This window comes from Falco cherrug, chromosome 10, assembly GCF_023634085.1.
Source record: "Falco cherrug isolate bFalChe1 chromosome 10, bFalChe1.pri, whole genome shotgun sequence".
Lineage (NCBI taxonomy): Eukaryota > Metazoa > Chordata > Aves > Falconiformes > Falconidae > Falco > Falco cherrug.
In genome coordinates, this window is record NC_073706.1 from 34,783,362 (window position 1) to 34,797,329 (window position 13,968).

The 13,968-nt window shown below is 47.1% G+C and overlaps 1 protein-coding gene across 5 annotated transcripts in view; it reads left to right on the forward strand.

The window, feature by feature from the left end:
* The window catches only part of TSPAN4 (tetraspanin 4), a 435,635-nt gene that overhangs the window by 230,989 nt on the left and 190,678 nt on the right, over positions 1-13,968 (forward strand). For 2 of the 5 annotated variants that reach the window (XM_055722379.1, XM_055722380.1), the window contains one exon: positions 2,408-2,487. The exons of 2 other annotated variants lie outside the window; for them this stretch is intronic. In XM_055722379.1, the coding sequence (XP_055578354.1) occupies positions 2,425-2,487 (63 nt within the window). In that variant the 5' untranslated portion in view covers positions 2,408-2,424. Of the gene's footprint in view, positions 1-1,759; positions 2,488-13,968 lie in introns of those variants that run through there. One more of the 5 variants, XM_055722376.1, reaches the window with a different exon arrangement.

Sequence of the window (13,968 nt, forward strand, 5' to 3'; positions counted from 1 at the left end):
CGTGCAGAGGAATTTCTGCGTACTGACAGGAGACATAGAAAATAATTGAACCACTTCGGCGTTTCCATTGCCAAACTGGTCTAGTTGCCATACAGACAAGCAGGAAGATTGGAGGCAGAACTGTTTGGTGCCACAGGAAAAATAAACGGCGTATTGGAAACTCAGACCAAGAACAGATCTGCTTGCCTGGGACCGTCTGGATGTCCTAGGAAAGGAGGACTCCTTCCTGGGGACAGTCTGTACCGCGCCGGAAAGGGAGGGAGGGCAAACGGAAGAGCGAGCTGCATTGGGGCTAGGAAGTAGCTCTGTTCTTAGGGGTAGGGAAATTAAAAAGTGGAAGAGTTGTTAAGTCACCCAAAGTTGTTGAAACAGATGGCGCAGGAGTTATTAGCCTTGTGTTTTGTGCTCAAGTTCTTCCTCTCTAAAGCTTGTACCAGGTATGCCCAGTGTATTTATAGTTTGCAGAGGAAATGAAGGGAAATAATTAGACTCTAGCTTTGCAGTTGTAAATTAACAGAATTAGAGGGCGGTTTGCAAGGGTGAACTGCTCAGGCTATGTGCAAACCCAGCCCATTTTACTTTTGCTAATTTGTTTGTTAATTAATTGGCACCTGTGTCTCTTGATTTGTGCCCTGACTGGCAAGATGCTTCGTGCAAGAAACCCATTTTCATCTTGATTAATTCTCTGCTGGGGCAAACCTTTTAAAAAATCCTAGCCAGCCGGCTCCTCGCCTAGCTGCAGGAGCTTGCAGCCAGCATCCTGCGCCGGAGGGATGAGGGAAGGAGCCCCCATCCCGCGGGTGGGACGCGGCGCCTATGGAGGGAAGTGAGTGACTGGCCCGGGAAGCGGAGCGCGAAGGCGGTGAAGGCGCCTGGGCTCTCCCGAGGGTCCCGCCGCGGGTAGCGCGGCCTCGGGCGGCTTTTCCTTGCAGGAAAACTTGCGCGGGGCGGATTTGCTACTCTGCTGCCCGTGGGGGTGGCCCCGCCGTCGGGAAGCGGCCCCCGCCGCGGGGAGCCCGGGGCCAGCGGGGCGATACCTGGGGGGGCGGCCGGCCCGGGGGGGGGGGGGGGGACAGCCGGGCTGGGGGGGGAGGGGGGGGGGAGCCGGGCCGGGGAGCAGCGGGCGAGCTGGGCCGTACGTTTTGCTGAGCGGTGATTCCGCGGGACCGAGCGCGTCAGGCAAACCCGGGGATGGAGCCGCGGCGGAGCGGGCGAGGCGGCCGGTGCTGACCCCGGGCATCCCACCGCGTACGCGTGAGGAATCCTGACACCGGTTCCCTGCGTGAGGAATCCTGACACCGGTTCCCTGCGTGAGGAATCCTGACACCGGTTCCCTACGTAAGGAATCCTGACACCGGTTCCTCCCGCCCGTGCCGCCGGCAGCCCGCGCCCCCCGCCGCGCCGCACGAGTTTCGGAGCGGGGAGGGGGCCCCGGGCCGGCCCCCGGCGGCGGTGGGGGGGTCCTGCCGCCGCCTCCCGGGCCGGGGTGGGGGGTCGGATCGCGGGGGCGGCGGGCGGGGAACGCCATTGGCGCGGCGCTCGGAGGAGTGGCGGCGGCGGGGGCAGGGCGGGGGGTGCGGGAGGGGCCGGCGGAGCGGCGGGGGCAGCCGGTGCGCGGGGCGGGGGCAGCCGGTGCGCGGCGATGCGCCGGGCAGGGCCGGGCGGCGGGGGCTGCGCGGCGCGGCGGTAAGCGCTGCCCTCGGCCGCGGGGCTGGTGCGGCGGCGCCCGCCGGGTGCGTGCGGGGCGGGGGGTTACATGGCTTGTGCCGTCCGGGCCAGGTCACGCTGCCGCTCTGTGGAACGCGCTCGGCGGGGGGCAGCGGACCGCGCTCTCCTCCTTCCCTTCGCCGGGAGCGGGGTGGGCCGGGAGGGGCGGCTGTGCCGCCGGCGGGGCCGGGTGCCCGCACAGAAGGCTCTCTCCGGTGGAAGCACGCTGCGCCCCAACTCCCGGCTACGCAGCCTTCAGTTCGCCAACTTCGCCGCCGTGCAGCACGTGTAACTCCTTGGCAGGATGGCAGACAAAAGAACAGCTGGTGCAAAGCGATAGGGGATTCGGAGCGAGGAGGAGGAAAGCCAACCGCAAACCTTTCGCCCGCACCGTCGACACCCGCCGATTGCCGGAGCAGCGGCTGCGCCGGGGCGCGCGGGGCCACCATGCGCAGGTCTAGCACCGATGAGTCGACCTACCACCGGAGCCCTTCCCTGGACAGCAAGGATTACAGTTTCCCAAATGGCGCCTTCCGTCGCTACAGCAGCATGTATGGTGGCCAGTTTGGGGCTGCCAGCAACTCTTTTTTCGGATTCCACACCAACCCAGGCCCTAAGGCCACCAAGGCTAAGTACACGTCCCCGAAGGGAAACAAGTACGTTGTCTTTTACCTGGATCTCTCATTTATTTTTCTCCTAGAACTGAAGAGGTGCAGCATGGCTCATAACTGCCTGCAGTGTATCAAGTACCTAATGTTTGTCTTCAACCTTCTCTTCTGGGTGAGTACGTGTTTGAAACTGCGAGGCGGTTGCATTCATGTCTGTTTGCTGAGGTGGAAGATGAACTTGTTGCTGCTTTTGAACTTAGAAGTTTAAACTTGGAAGTTGAACAAAGTGGTGCCTAGGCGCCCTGTTCTGTGGCCTCGGTCACGTGTGGGGACAGCCTGCTGAGGGCTTCCTTCACCGTCTCCTTTCCTGGCCTTCAGCCGTGTTTCAAAACGCACAAAGCAAAAGAGCGTGTTTATAGAGGCCAGTTGCATGAATGCCTTCATCACTTTGTTCCAGTTCCTTTGGTTGCCCTCATCTTCCATTCTCCCGTGTGCTTGCCTCTAAAGTCATGCATAGTCTTAGAGAAATCACTGAGGGCGTTCATGACTTTAAAGTCGAGCACATGCTCACATCCATTGCAGTATCGTGTATGGCGCGCTTGGTACGTCACGATGTAAAAGCCTGTACCAGGAATCTTCAAGTGATTGTTCTCTGTCCCCGTCAGTGATGGGTCCTGGCATTGCTGTTGCCTCCTGAAGACATGGCTCCGAAGGGTGGAGGGAGACCGGAGCCCTCCTCACTTCTGGGGCTGCTATGCTGTGGTGAGAGCTTATCAAATCACTGCGAGGCAGGCGTGTGTCAGCAGGATGCCGTGATGGGATGTATGGAACCGCATCTCCCCATCACCTTTGTAATAAATGAGGTGGCTGTCAACAGCAGGGTGGTGGGGCATTTCACTGCCACGAAATGGAGCACAGAGACTAAAGAAGCTCTGTGGGGGTTACAAGTGCTGTTTGTCCTGTAAAAAAAAGGGAGTAGCATGATTACTAGGGGTTGGGAGGAGTAATTTCCAGTTTAAAGTCTCCCGTCCAAATTTGTGTGTGGGAGGGTCTATTGCCAGGTCCTCAGGAGGTGCCTTTAAATGCCACGTTCTTCTGGAGCGGTTTGTTAACATGCTGAGGGAAATAAGGGGTATTGTGAAGAGACACCACTTCTGTCCTGGCACTTAAGGAGGGGGTACATGGTTGCAATTGGATGTTACCGTGCCCATATTACGGGTTGTCTGTGCTCTCATGAATTATCAGAGGTACGCGGAGGGCTGTGAGTGAGATGGAAAGAGCCGTTCTCTAGTGTGCACTGCTGTACAGCTATTTAAAACCAGGCATGCTGCAGTGCTGGTGCACTGGTGCATCGGGAAACACAAAGTGCAGACAGATTGTGCTGACCTGAGTCATACCAAGGAGTCCTGATGTGATAAACTAGTGCACATCCCCTGAACCGGCATGGTACTAACCAGAGCTATGAAACACAAGGAGGGTGCTCTCTTTACACCCTAAATAAACTGGTAGAAAGAGTGCTTGTAAGACTGCAGTCTGTCTTTCAACTCTGACTCTGGTTACTTCTGCATGCCTAAATATTGTCGAATATTTATTGCAGCTTACTTCAGACTTTTCTGAAAAAAACAAACACTACCTTTCTTGCTCTTTTAAGGCTCATGTCTTTACTGGCTGTCCCTGATTGAGGTTGTAGCCCGGACAGCTAGTTGAAGTGTGTGCTGGAGAAATGCAATAGGATGCTGGAATGAATAGCTCTTTTCAGGACTATGCATGGTATTGCCACGAAGGATACTGGCTGCATTCTGATTCCTTTTACAATATTCATCTTTCACTGAAACATATGCACATGATAAGACAAGGTACTGCTGCGAGTAATGCCTGTGTGTTTACAAAGGCAAGATGACACATAATAATCTTTGGCATACTTTCCACCAGGAAAGCCTTAATCCTTTGAGAGAGGTTTTTGCCTTTCCCCTGAAACCATTAAAGCTATTCTCAAATGCTTGGAGGGAGAGAACACACAGGGGTCCCAAAACGAGAGAAAAACTACATGCCAACTGGGTCCTTGTGAACCACAGCATACGAGCAAGGGAGTGGGTGGTGTCAAATACTGCAGCACAATTTCTGTTTTGTTTCCCTTTCACATGCTACCTGCACAGCAGGAGTGATTTATGATGATCATGTCCAAATGAGGTTTGCACAGCATGTAGTTATAATAGATGCAAGCTCTTCACCTTCTCACAGTGAAGAAAGTAACTAAAAAGAGATGATTTTTAAAAGTACTGGCTTAAGCTGACCTGTCTTTACTAAACCCCCCAAAAATATTTCCATTTCTAGCGATCAAAGATCTTGGAATGATTGCAGGCTGATGATGTAACTGTTTCGCTTTTCAAGTTGTTGTCAGTTATCTGTCATGTTTTACTTTGTGAAATTAAAGGAGAGGCACCTCTGCAAGAAGACCGTATTTCTCTTTGCATATGTGCTTGTGGAAGTTTTGCTGTCTCCACCTTTCCCCTCCACCCTTCTCTAGGCAATTGGTTAGTGACCAACAATAGTAAGTTGGAAGAGGAATTGTTTTTTTCGTGTTTTGAACTCCAAATAAAACCTGCAGTTGTTTCCCTGTATAGAGAGTAGTCATTTCATTAAATGAATTAAATGCCTCTTATAGGTTGTTCCTGCTTTTTATTCTGGTTTGAGCAAATGCTTTGATTTCCTTCAGAAATCATATTTTCGTTTCCTTCTTCCTCTGCCTATTCATTAACTCCAGTCCATTTTGTGCATCTCTACAGCCTGTTTCCCAGTACCTTCAGCTGTCCTTCCCAAGTGTGGCAGAAAAATAGTCCTCAGCTCTGTGCAGCTCTGGTGGGATCGGTGCTGCATTTCTGAGGAAAAGACCCTTTTCCAAAAAGTCTGGTGAACTTATAGGAAACAAAATCTCAGAGACCTTGATTTTAAATGTTCCTGGCAAGCTTTATTGGATTAGGTGCTGTGCTCATGCTGTAAATTTTTTAAAAGCTGTCATATAACTGTGAAAACAACAAATTTCTCCTCCCCTTTCTGATGGTTTGAAGGGAACGCAAAGCTCCTTCATGAATGTGAGAGGTTGAGGTGCCTTGTCACTGTTGGTGCTGAATCAATTAATTAGTCCAGCCGACCCGCAGCTATTAATGTAAAGAAAAAATCTGATAGTCTAGAATAGCTCTTTTCTCCATGAAGGGTCCTGCACAAATTGCTCTCGGTGCATTTGCAGCTGCTCAGGGGTATTAAGATACTGAAACTCAGGCAAAACGTTATTAGACAGCAGCGCTCCCGCTCTAGTGGGAATTGCCATTCAGAGGCTGTTCCCTGGAATATGGCCAGATGCAGAGGAGTCGTCATTGTATCACTGCACTGGTTTGTAAGCTCCCGAAATAACTTTTGTCACCTGATACATAATACTTGCCTGGCTTCATTCATTTTTATGGACTTCGATTTTCTTTTGTTGAATTGCTGAACCTTTGAGACTGAAGATCACCCCAGATGACCACAAAGCAGAATATTTTTATTTCATAATGAAATATTTGTATTACACTGTGAAATACCCAAGGAAGAACATTTGTTTTCCCCATTCTGTCCTCCAAACATCCAGGGTTTCTTTATGACAGTCAGTAAAATGAACTATTTTCTTTCTGTGCTTGTAATCCAAGGCTCTGCTTGCCTTCTCTTTTTTCATTAAAAAAAAAGTAGGATATATCCTAAAGGCTGAGAGAGTGCTATAGAAAGAAAAACATCATCTCCTTAAGCCCTCTTGGCTTATGCCAGCATTCCCACTTTCTTTGACTTCTAACTCCCAAACCTCCAAGACTCAAAAGAGGGAATGCACAGAACCGTACTTGTGTTTCCAGTGGCTCTTGCTTTCCTTAAGATTCTTTTTTCCTGTGCTAGAGAAAACTAGCTAGGTCATTAGCAATTTGCCCATCAAAGAACTGAATACCTATATCTGACTCTTCAGGTAACACTTTAACCAATAGAGAAGTCCAGTAAAGAACAAAATTTGCAAAATGTCGTTGTTAGTAGACTAGTTAGAGAGGAGACAGCAACAAAAAGGAAGGGGACCAAGCAGGTTGCTGTTAGCAAACTTGCCATTAATCATTTCTATGTTTGTGTCTCCTTTCTATTGTTAAAACATCCTAAGGTTGTATGCACTGTAAGGAAGTCGGAGTCTTCGGAATGGTATGTGAAGACTGATCCAGTGGGTTGGCTCCCAGAGAGCTAGGGGAATATTCTCTTGTAGTTTGAAAACTTGGGAGTTGCTGTCTGCCGGCTGGGATGAGCAGCTGGAGCTCTGGTTTCCACCTTCCTGCCTAGAGAGATGAAGCAAAGCGCTTGGCTTTGATTTGTCATTTGGTCCATATAAAATTCCCAGCCGCAAGGGCTCTGAGGACGGTGCATCTTGGCTTCTGAGACACAACGCGCAAATCTGAGACGTGTGGGAACACGGAGCCAAGGAAGTGGCAGGTAGCACTGGTGGATGCACTAGGATCTCTGTGGAAAAAACCAAGACCTTCTTTTATCTGATTCCAGGGACCAGCTGTGGGTCTCTTCCTTTGGCTTTGATGCTGTTGATGGTTCGTGGACCACGGTTTGGGAAGTACTGCTGGCCTGGTGTGCTAGCAATATTGCCAGCAGACAATCTCTATTAACTTGGTTGTGATTGGAAAGAAGGAGAGGAAGTAATGAAAATGAGAAATCCCTCATTACTGGCATAGTTTTCTATCCTTACACTTCAACTTCAGTGGCACAGGTATGTCTTGTAAGAACTACGCAAATGTTTCTAATATCTGGAAGGCTGAGCGTGCAGGGCAGCTGGAGAAAGGAACAGCTTGATCTGAAAATGCACCATGGGGCGTTGGATGATCTGTGAGTGACCCTGGCCAAATTCGACCAGAGGGTGGAGGCAGAGGGGTGTCTCTTCATTTCTTTGTACCTCATTGGGAAGCCATCTGACATTATTAGTTTTGAGGAGAGCTGTTAGCTGAGCCTGTTCCCAAAGCTGGGGGATTTTGTAAGAGAAGCAGCTGATTTTGCTGCATCAGGTTCCTTGTCCTTCATCTGCATCCTCCATCAGTCAGCTGAATGAGAGTGATGGCTAAAACAGCCAGAAACTCTACAGATTGTTAGTGACTGAGGACAGCAATCATTTTGCAGTTATACTTGGCTGCAGTCTTAAGTTGGTGGAAAAAAAATTACCAGTAGAGCAGTAAGCCATTTTAAGAGCAGGCCCGCCATCTCATCATCATTATTTGTGCACGTTCTCCTCCGATGGGCAGCGGCTGCCACTCATCCCATGGAGCTGAGCTCTTCAGCTAGAGCTGCTGTGTGCTGTTCCGCAGGGAAGGCCGTCACGTGCACCAGTTGGGTGGTGCTCTGGGAAGACAGTTTGATTAGAAATAAGACAGGCTGTGTATTTTCACATGTAGAACAGGTGGATAATCTGTGACAAACAAAAACTTGATTAAACAGCAACACAGACTTTGCTTCTGTGTAATTAAAGCATGGGAAGTCTACCCCAGAATGTCATTTTCTCTAACTGCCTCGGAGTCTTTGATTTTTTTTTTGTTACTTATCTCCTCCAGCAACTGCTTGGTCTGATTGACATGTTATCTCTGCCTCTGACTTTGTGAGGGCTCTCTGAGGATGTATTTTTAAGGAGCATTGCTTTTAAAGAAAGGAGAGTCATTTGATATGGGAATTACAGACTTCAAAAAATGGCATTTCTGTGAGCAGAACTATTTAGGGCTGATACGAAGTGTGAGAGAGAGATGATTGTATTACCTGATGTCTGATTTATACGAGCACCAATTAGAGCTTCTCTCATGGCGGTACTGTTCATACAGTCTCCTTGCTGTGCGGGTTCTGATGTCTAATAGCGGTTGGGGGTGATGCTGGAGTCATATCTCCCGGTGAAGGCATTGCTAAGGGCTACATTTGCTACCTAAATGCGTATCTTCTGAAAACTTTCAGGAAGTTAATGACTTTGAAAGGGTGCATATCTGTCTAATCAGGCTAACAGTGACAAATGGACTCAGGAGTTATTCGTGGGACACTCATCCAGCATAGTTCAATTTCATAATCTTCTTTTCCTTAGGAAACCAGGCTCAGAGGACTTCTAATACAGGAGAAAAAAATTGCCTTAAAATTGGCTATATAATAGATACCATCTTCAAATTGCTCGCTGTGGGCCAGTTTCTGCTTCCGTTACTCATGACAAAGAGTCGTATCATTGCTTTAGGTAGATTTGCTAACATACTGATAAGCTTTTTGGCTGTAAGTATTGGCAAGGACTAAGCACCTTGCCTTAGTTTTGCTGTCAAGTATATCCACTGCACCTAATTCACACTTCCTGGTAGCTCAAAGAACTGAGGAAACCCATCAGTGGATAAACCCACAGGACTCTCCTGGGGCGTGTTGCAGTTGTGGAGAAACTGGCCTTTTTAAAGCAATGAGTGAAGTGGCTGTAAATGTTATTCCCTCTTCTGGACAATGACAGATGCTAAATCTATCACAGCCGGTACTTTGAACTGTACAGAGGAAGACAAAAGGCGGGTGAGATCATTTCCATCATTCATTGTTCCTCTTCCTTCTCCATATCTTGGCTTGAAGATTTCTGAAGGCTAGCCAGCGCTGCCTTCTTAGGCGGGATTTCTCATCATGGGGGCTATGATCAAGGCCAGAGTAACTGCCACAGCCTAGGCTGGTACCTCACAGTTCCCTCTGCCTGCGTATTAGATCTTTTTCAACCCCTTTGGGCCTCTATTTTAGAGTATGATCCTTTTGGTCAGGCAATTGTTGCAACTTTGTACCCACAGAGTATCTAGAAGAATAAAATCCCAGTCTGGGTTTGTCTCCAGACACTACTGTGTCAAATGTGATAGCTATTCGGACTGCTGTGTGATTTATTTATTTAGAATATAACTTTTGGCTAGTCCATCACTATATGAATAATACACTGTATCCGTATAAAACATGTAAAGACACTTCTGTCTGGTATTTATAGTGTAAAGTGAGCACTGCTAGGTCAAAAATGAAATGTGGTGTTCGATGGAACGACTTCTGCATACTTATGCAGATCAGAGTCAGTAAATTGTATTTCTTAGTATTGTCCTGTAATTGTTTCTCCAGGAAATGTTAAACCATCACAAGATGCAACAGAAGTAAATAAAATTGAAATTGCAGTCTGTAATTAGACTGTCATACTGTAACGCATCTTAAATCTGTCTTCAACAGAAAAACTAACACCCTCCAAAAAACATGCCCAACCTGCTTCAAGTGTGAATGCATGCAGAGCCTTATAATTTAACATGATGCAGCTGAGGCTTGCTCTAAAGATGCTGTAATTTGAAATAGTAGTTTGGATGAGACAGAAAGTTGATGTGCAAGGACAAAGGACCAAAATGACTCAGTCTTGTAAGTTATTTGTATACAGACTTTCAAGACTTTTGGGTGTCTGTTTTGCTGGGGTTTTTGTTTGTTTGTTTGTTTTCTGTTTGCTCTGCCAGGTTGCTCATATAGCCCTTTTTATTCTTTCCTTGGCCGTGATATCTTTGTTCTCAAGTACTTCCAAAATAGTGGTGCAGCAGCTATTGCTCTATGTCATCTCATTCTTGGAGTCCCTCTGAGCTGTATGCTTTAAGGGTGGCTCTAAATGCAGATCAGCTTGATCCATACTGGCTTACTTTATTATTACTTTGTCTACTCTTCTTTCTGCTCTGCACGTTGTGCCATACCTAATTACCTGCTCTTCTCACAAGCATCTTCATGTTTTCACCTCAGGCCATCCTTTACAGGAAAATCCTGGTTACTAAAGCTTCCCTTTCCCCTCCAGCTGTATTTTGGAAACTCCTTTTTGAGAAATCATCCCCTGTGATGCCTGTAAACACTACATCTGATGACTGTGAAATGATAGTGATTTACTAGTGCTGATTTTGTTTATTGCACATGTTCGTTGCACATACCAATTAATCTGTGGTGCTGGCTCTTACTTAATTCCTTTCCTCCTTCAGCATCCCATGCTTACACATTTCTTTATATGAGGTGTTCAGGGGGGAACTTTTTTCCTCTTCTGGCTTATCAATGGGAACTTTGATAATGTAGAGGCTTCTGGATATAACTTTCAGTGGGAATGTGCTTTCTTGGCTTCTGCTTGCAGTCATTGCTAGATGCTTTGTTGGTAAAAACAACCAAGTGTCGCAGTCCATTCAGACAGACAGCCGTCTTCTCCTGCGCCTAACAGGACTTCATTTGAGACTTGGAGAACATGGAGAGCTGTGTTGTGGGGAAGGGAAACCCAGCTAACCACCTGCCCTTCGTGCCGATGTCAGTTTGCACTTTATTTTTCCATGTGAAGTTCACTTTCTTTTCCCCTACGTGGCTTTCCTTTGTCACAGTGACCAACTTTAATGATCAGCCAGCAACCGGGTGCAATACTTGGAATTAAGCAACATAAGACTCTTATTTAAAACAGCCTTAGCACTTAGGAGCAAAAATCTCATTGACTTAACAAATGACTATAGGGCAGGCCTACGGTGGGATTACAAAGCCTTTGTGTAAACTGCAGTTACGCCAGCAAAATTGTGCTCGAGCCAAGAAAGCTTGTTTTGTTCAGAAGACTGGTGTAGGCTGCAGTGGCAAAAAGTGCTTTTGCTAGTATTAGTTGTTCCTCCAGTAGGGGCTTTGCTGGTATGACATGCTGACAATTTTTTTTTCATTTTTTTTAGCCCACAAGGTTTAAGAACAGCGATGTTCTCTCTGTGCTGCCACCAGACAGCACTGGAACTGGGTAAAGGGAAGGTGAATGTTGGCTGGAGGAAAGGAGATGTTGTTGCTGGTCAGCGGCTGTAGGCTTTAAGCTGTGCAACAGCAAGAGGAGGCCATGCCATCTGAGCTGTGAGCAAGGTGCTTCCCCCAGGAGCAGAAAAGGGGGGTGACAGCTTAGAGAAGGAAAGGTAGCAGCCAGCAGCTGCTGTGGCAACATAGGTAGTGGCTGCATCTTGTTTTCTACCTCCTCCTTCCTTATTTAAATGCCAGTTGTTTTGCGCTTGCTGTCTACACAATGTTTAGAAGGGAGAGCACATAGAAGGAGCTAGATTCTCGGTATGTCCATTTGCTTCTCTGTGAGCACCGGGACCAGGTACCTCTTTGTGCGGCTGTGCTTGGAAAGGCTTGTCTGATGTCATCCTCTATAGGGGACAATCTCGTGGGTTTCAAACGTTCTAAGGCATTTTTTTTCCTGCGATGCTGTGGTCTCCCAGTAGTGGTACCTACAGTTTCTGGTCTTGTCATGGTTCCTGTGACAACTTGAGAGTCACCTGTAGTAGCAGCAAGGGTGCAAGTCTCCTTGGGAAACACCATACGTGACTGTGTTTTGTTCTGTTGAGCATCTGGATTTTTTTTCCAGGTCATCTTACTGTAGAGCATTTCTGTGGCATTGCTGATGTTCTTTATTCTCTGAGTATTCACCACTGGCTATTATGAAGGTAGATAATGGGTGAGATGGACTTACAGCTCTTTTACAAAACATAAAATAGAGCTCCAGTTTGTTGCGAGCCACTAACCCCACCCCCCCCACCCCCACCCCCCCCCACCCCCATCTTGGTTATCTTTCAATAACAATTTTTTAACATCCCCTCCCCCACTGGTAGAAACTATACGTTTAAATGTTATTCATGCTCATTTTATTACATTACCTTTTTCTAAAATCCCTCTACAAATTGACCTTAAGTTACATCCTGTCTACCACATTGCTCCTGTCAAGTTTGTAAACGTTTGTAAATGGTCTGTCTTCATATTGGCCAAGTGAACACTTGTACTCTTGGTTTGTAAGTGACATTTATCCGGGGTTGTAGCATAAACTGTTTACTTATGTCTGAATAAATCTTTTCACTAATCCGTTTGCGGCAGCATGGGAAGGAGCTGAGGTGACACGTGTGAAACCATTTTCATCAACAAAACAACTGGAACTCTGGACGTGAATTGAGTTCCGCTGCCACTTGCAATCTGTTACGAGCTGCCAGCCTTGAAGGCCAGAGTTCTTAACGCATCCACCATCTGTTTTGTACTTACTATATCCATGCAGAATACTTGGTTGTTTTGGATGACTTTTCCAACTAAGATAAAGAACTCTGAAATAGTTGAATGCATCCTATATACACATGCTGCCACTACCAAAGGGTACACTGAAACATCTTCGGGCATGGTACCTTCCTGTAAGATTCCACTTGCTGTACTCAAAAGTTGCAGTGAGTTATTATTTTGAGGCTGAAACTTGGAAATACTTTGTGCTTTGTTGCTGTAGTTGAAAATTCTCTCCAAAATAATATCCAACCCGTTCAATTCCCAGCTTAGTATTTTTAGACAAGCTGCTTGCAGCTATATGTCACCTTCTCTATAACAGCAGCGTGGATTTCCCTGTGCATGTGTTAGCAGTGCTCCCTTTTGCAACCTAATCCATTTTAGTGACTTGGTAATTCTGATGTGAAATTGTGAAAACAGCACAAAGCCCTTCATTTTAACTCTCACACCTGCTAGCTGCAAGAGTGGATACCTATAGCTATATAGTACTTTGTTGTCCCCCATGCTGGGCACTTGTATCCCGTTTTCCATGGACTCCACATGGAACTGGCCAACTAAGAAATGTGAAGTTCTATGGCACGTTCTTCTTCAGACTGGCTGTAGTTTTTCATATCGCTCTATTTCTTTCAAAAAGAACATGGTTTTCCTGTTTATTTCATGAGGTTTTTACAACTTCTGCAAACATTTCGCAGTCCCTATGGGATTTGCCTTTGGCCCAGGGTTCATTTGGATTATGAAATTACTCGGGACACCAAAAGCACAGGCTCGCGTCGTTTTCTCCCTGGCATGCTTTTGTGCAGGAAATATGCGTGTGAGGGTGGGCATATTTCAGTGATGATACTGCAACTGCCTGGCATGTATGTAGGATGAAAGAGAAGGAGAAGAAAGAAAATGAAAGTTGAAAGCAATAAAGGCTGTCATAGTGCATACCATTTGGTGCAGCATATGCACTTGCCCTCCGTCACGTGGCTGAGCAGCTGCACTAATGCTCCATCCTGCTGGTGAGATCTGAGCCAGACCTTGATGCTTTAGAGTCACATTTGATCCCATCAGTACCTGGGTTTGGATTGCTTCCCTTTGCTTACTGCTTGCAAGTTAATCCTCTTTATGCATCATCTCGTTTTGTCCTGTCAGTGCTCTGTTATTTTTTTTTATTCCAGCCATATGTTAGGGTTTGGGGTTTTTTACCCCTTTTTTATCACGTCTGTAAAAGTGAAAATGCTCTATGGCCACACGGTATCTGTGGGCTGGGGACTCTGTAGGATTCGCAGTCTTGGCACACGCTTTGTTGTCTGCTGGTATAATAGGAGCTGTTAGGTTGCGCAGCAAGTTATAGGCTTCAGTCCCCGTTATACTCAGTAAAACAGCGATCTTTTTCTCATCACAGATATCTTTAGCTATTATGTACGGTTTCAGTCGCTCAATAGAGGTGTCAGATCTTCCACTGAATTACCAAACAGGTCCATGTTCCCCAAACATCAGGCCAGTTTAACCCTCTTTCTGACTGCAGGGGAGGTGGCTCATGGATCCAGTGCTGCACACAGCA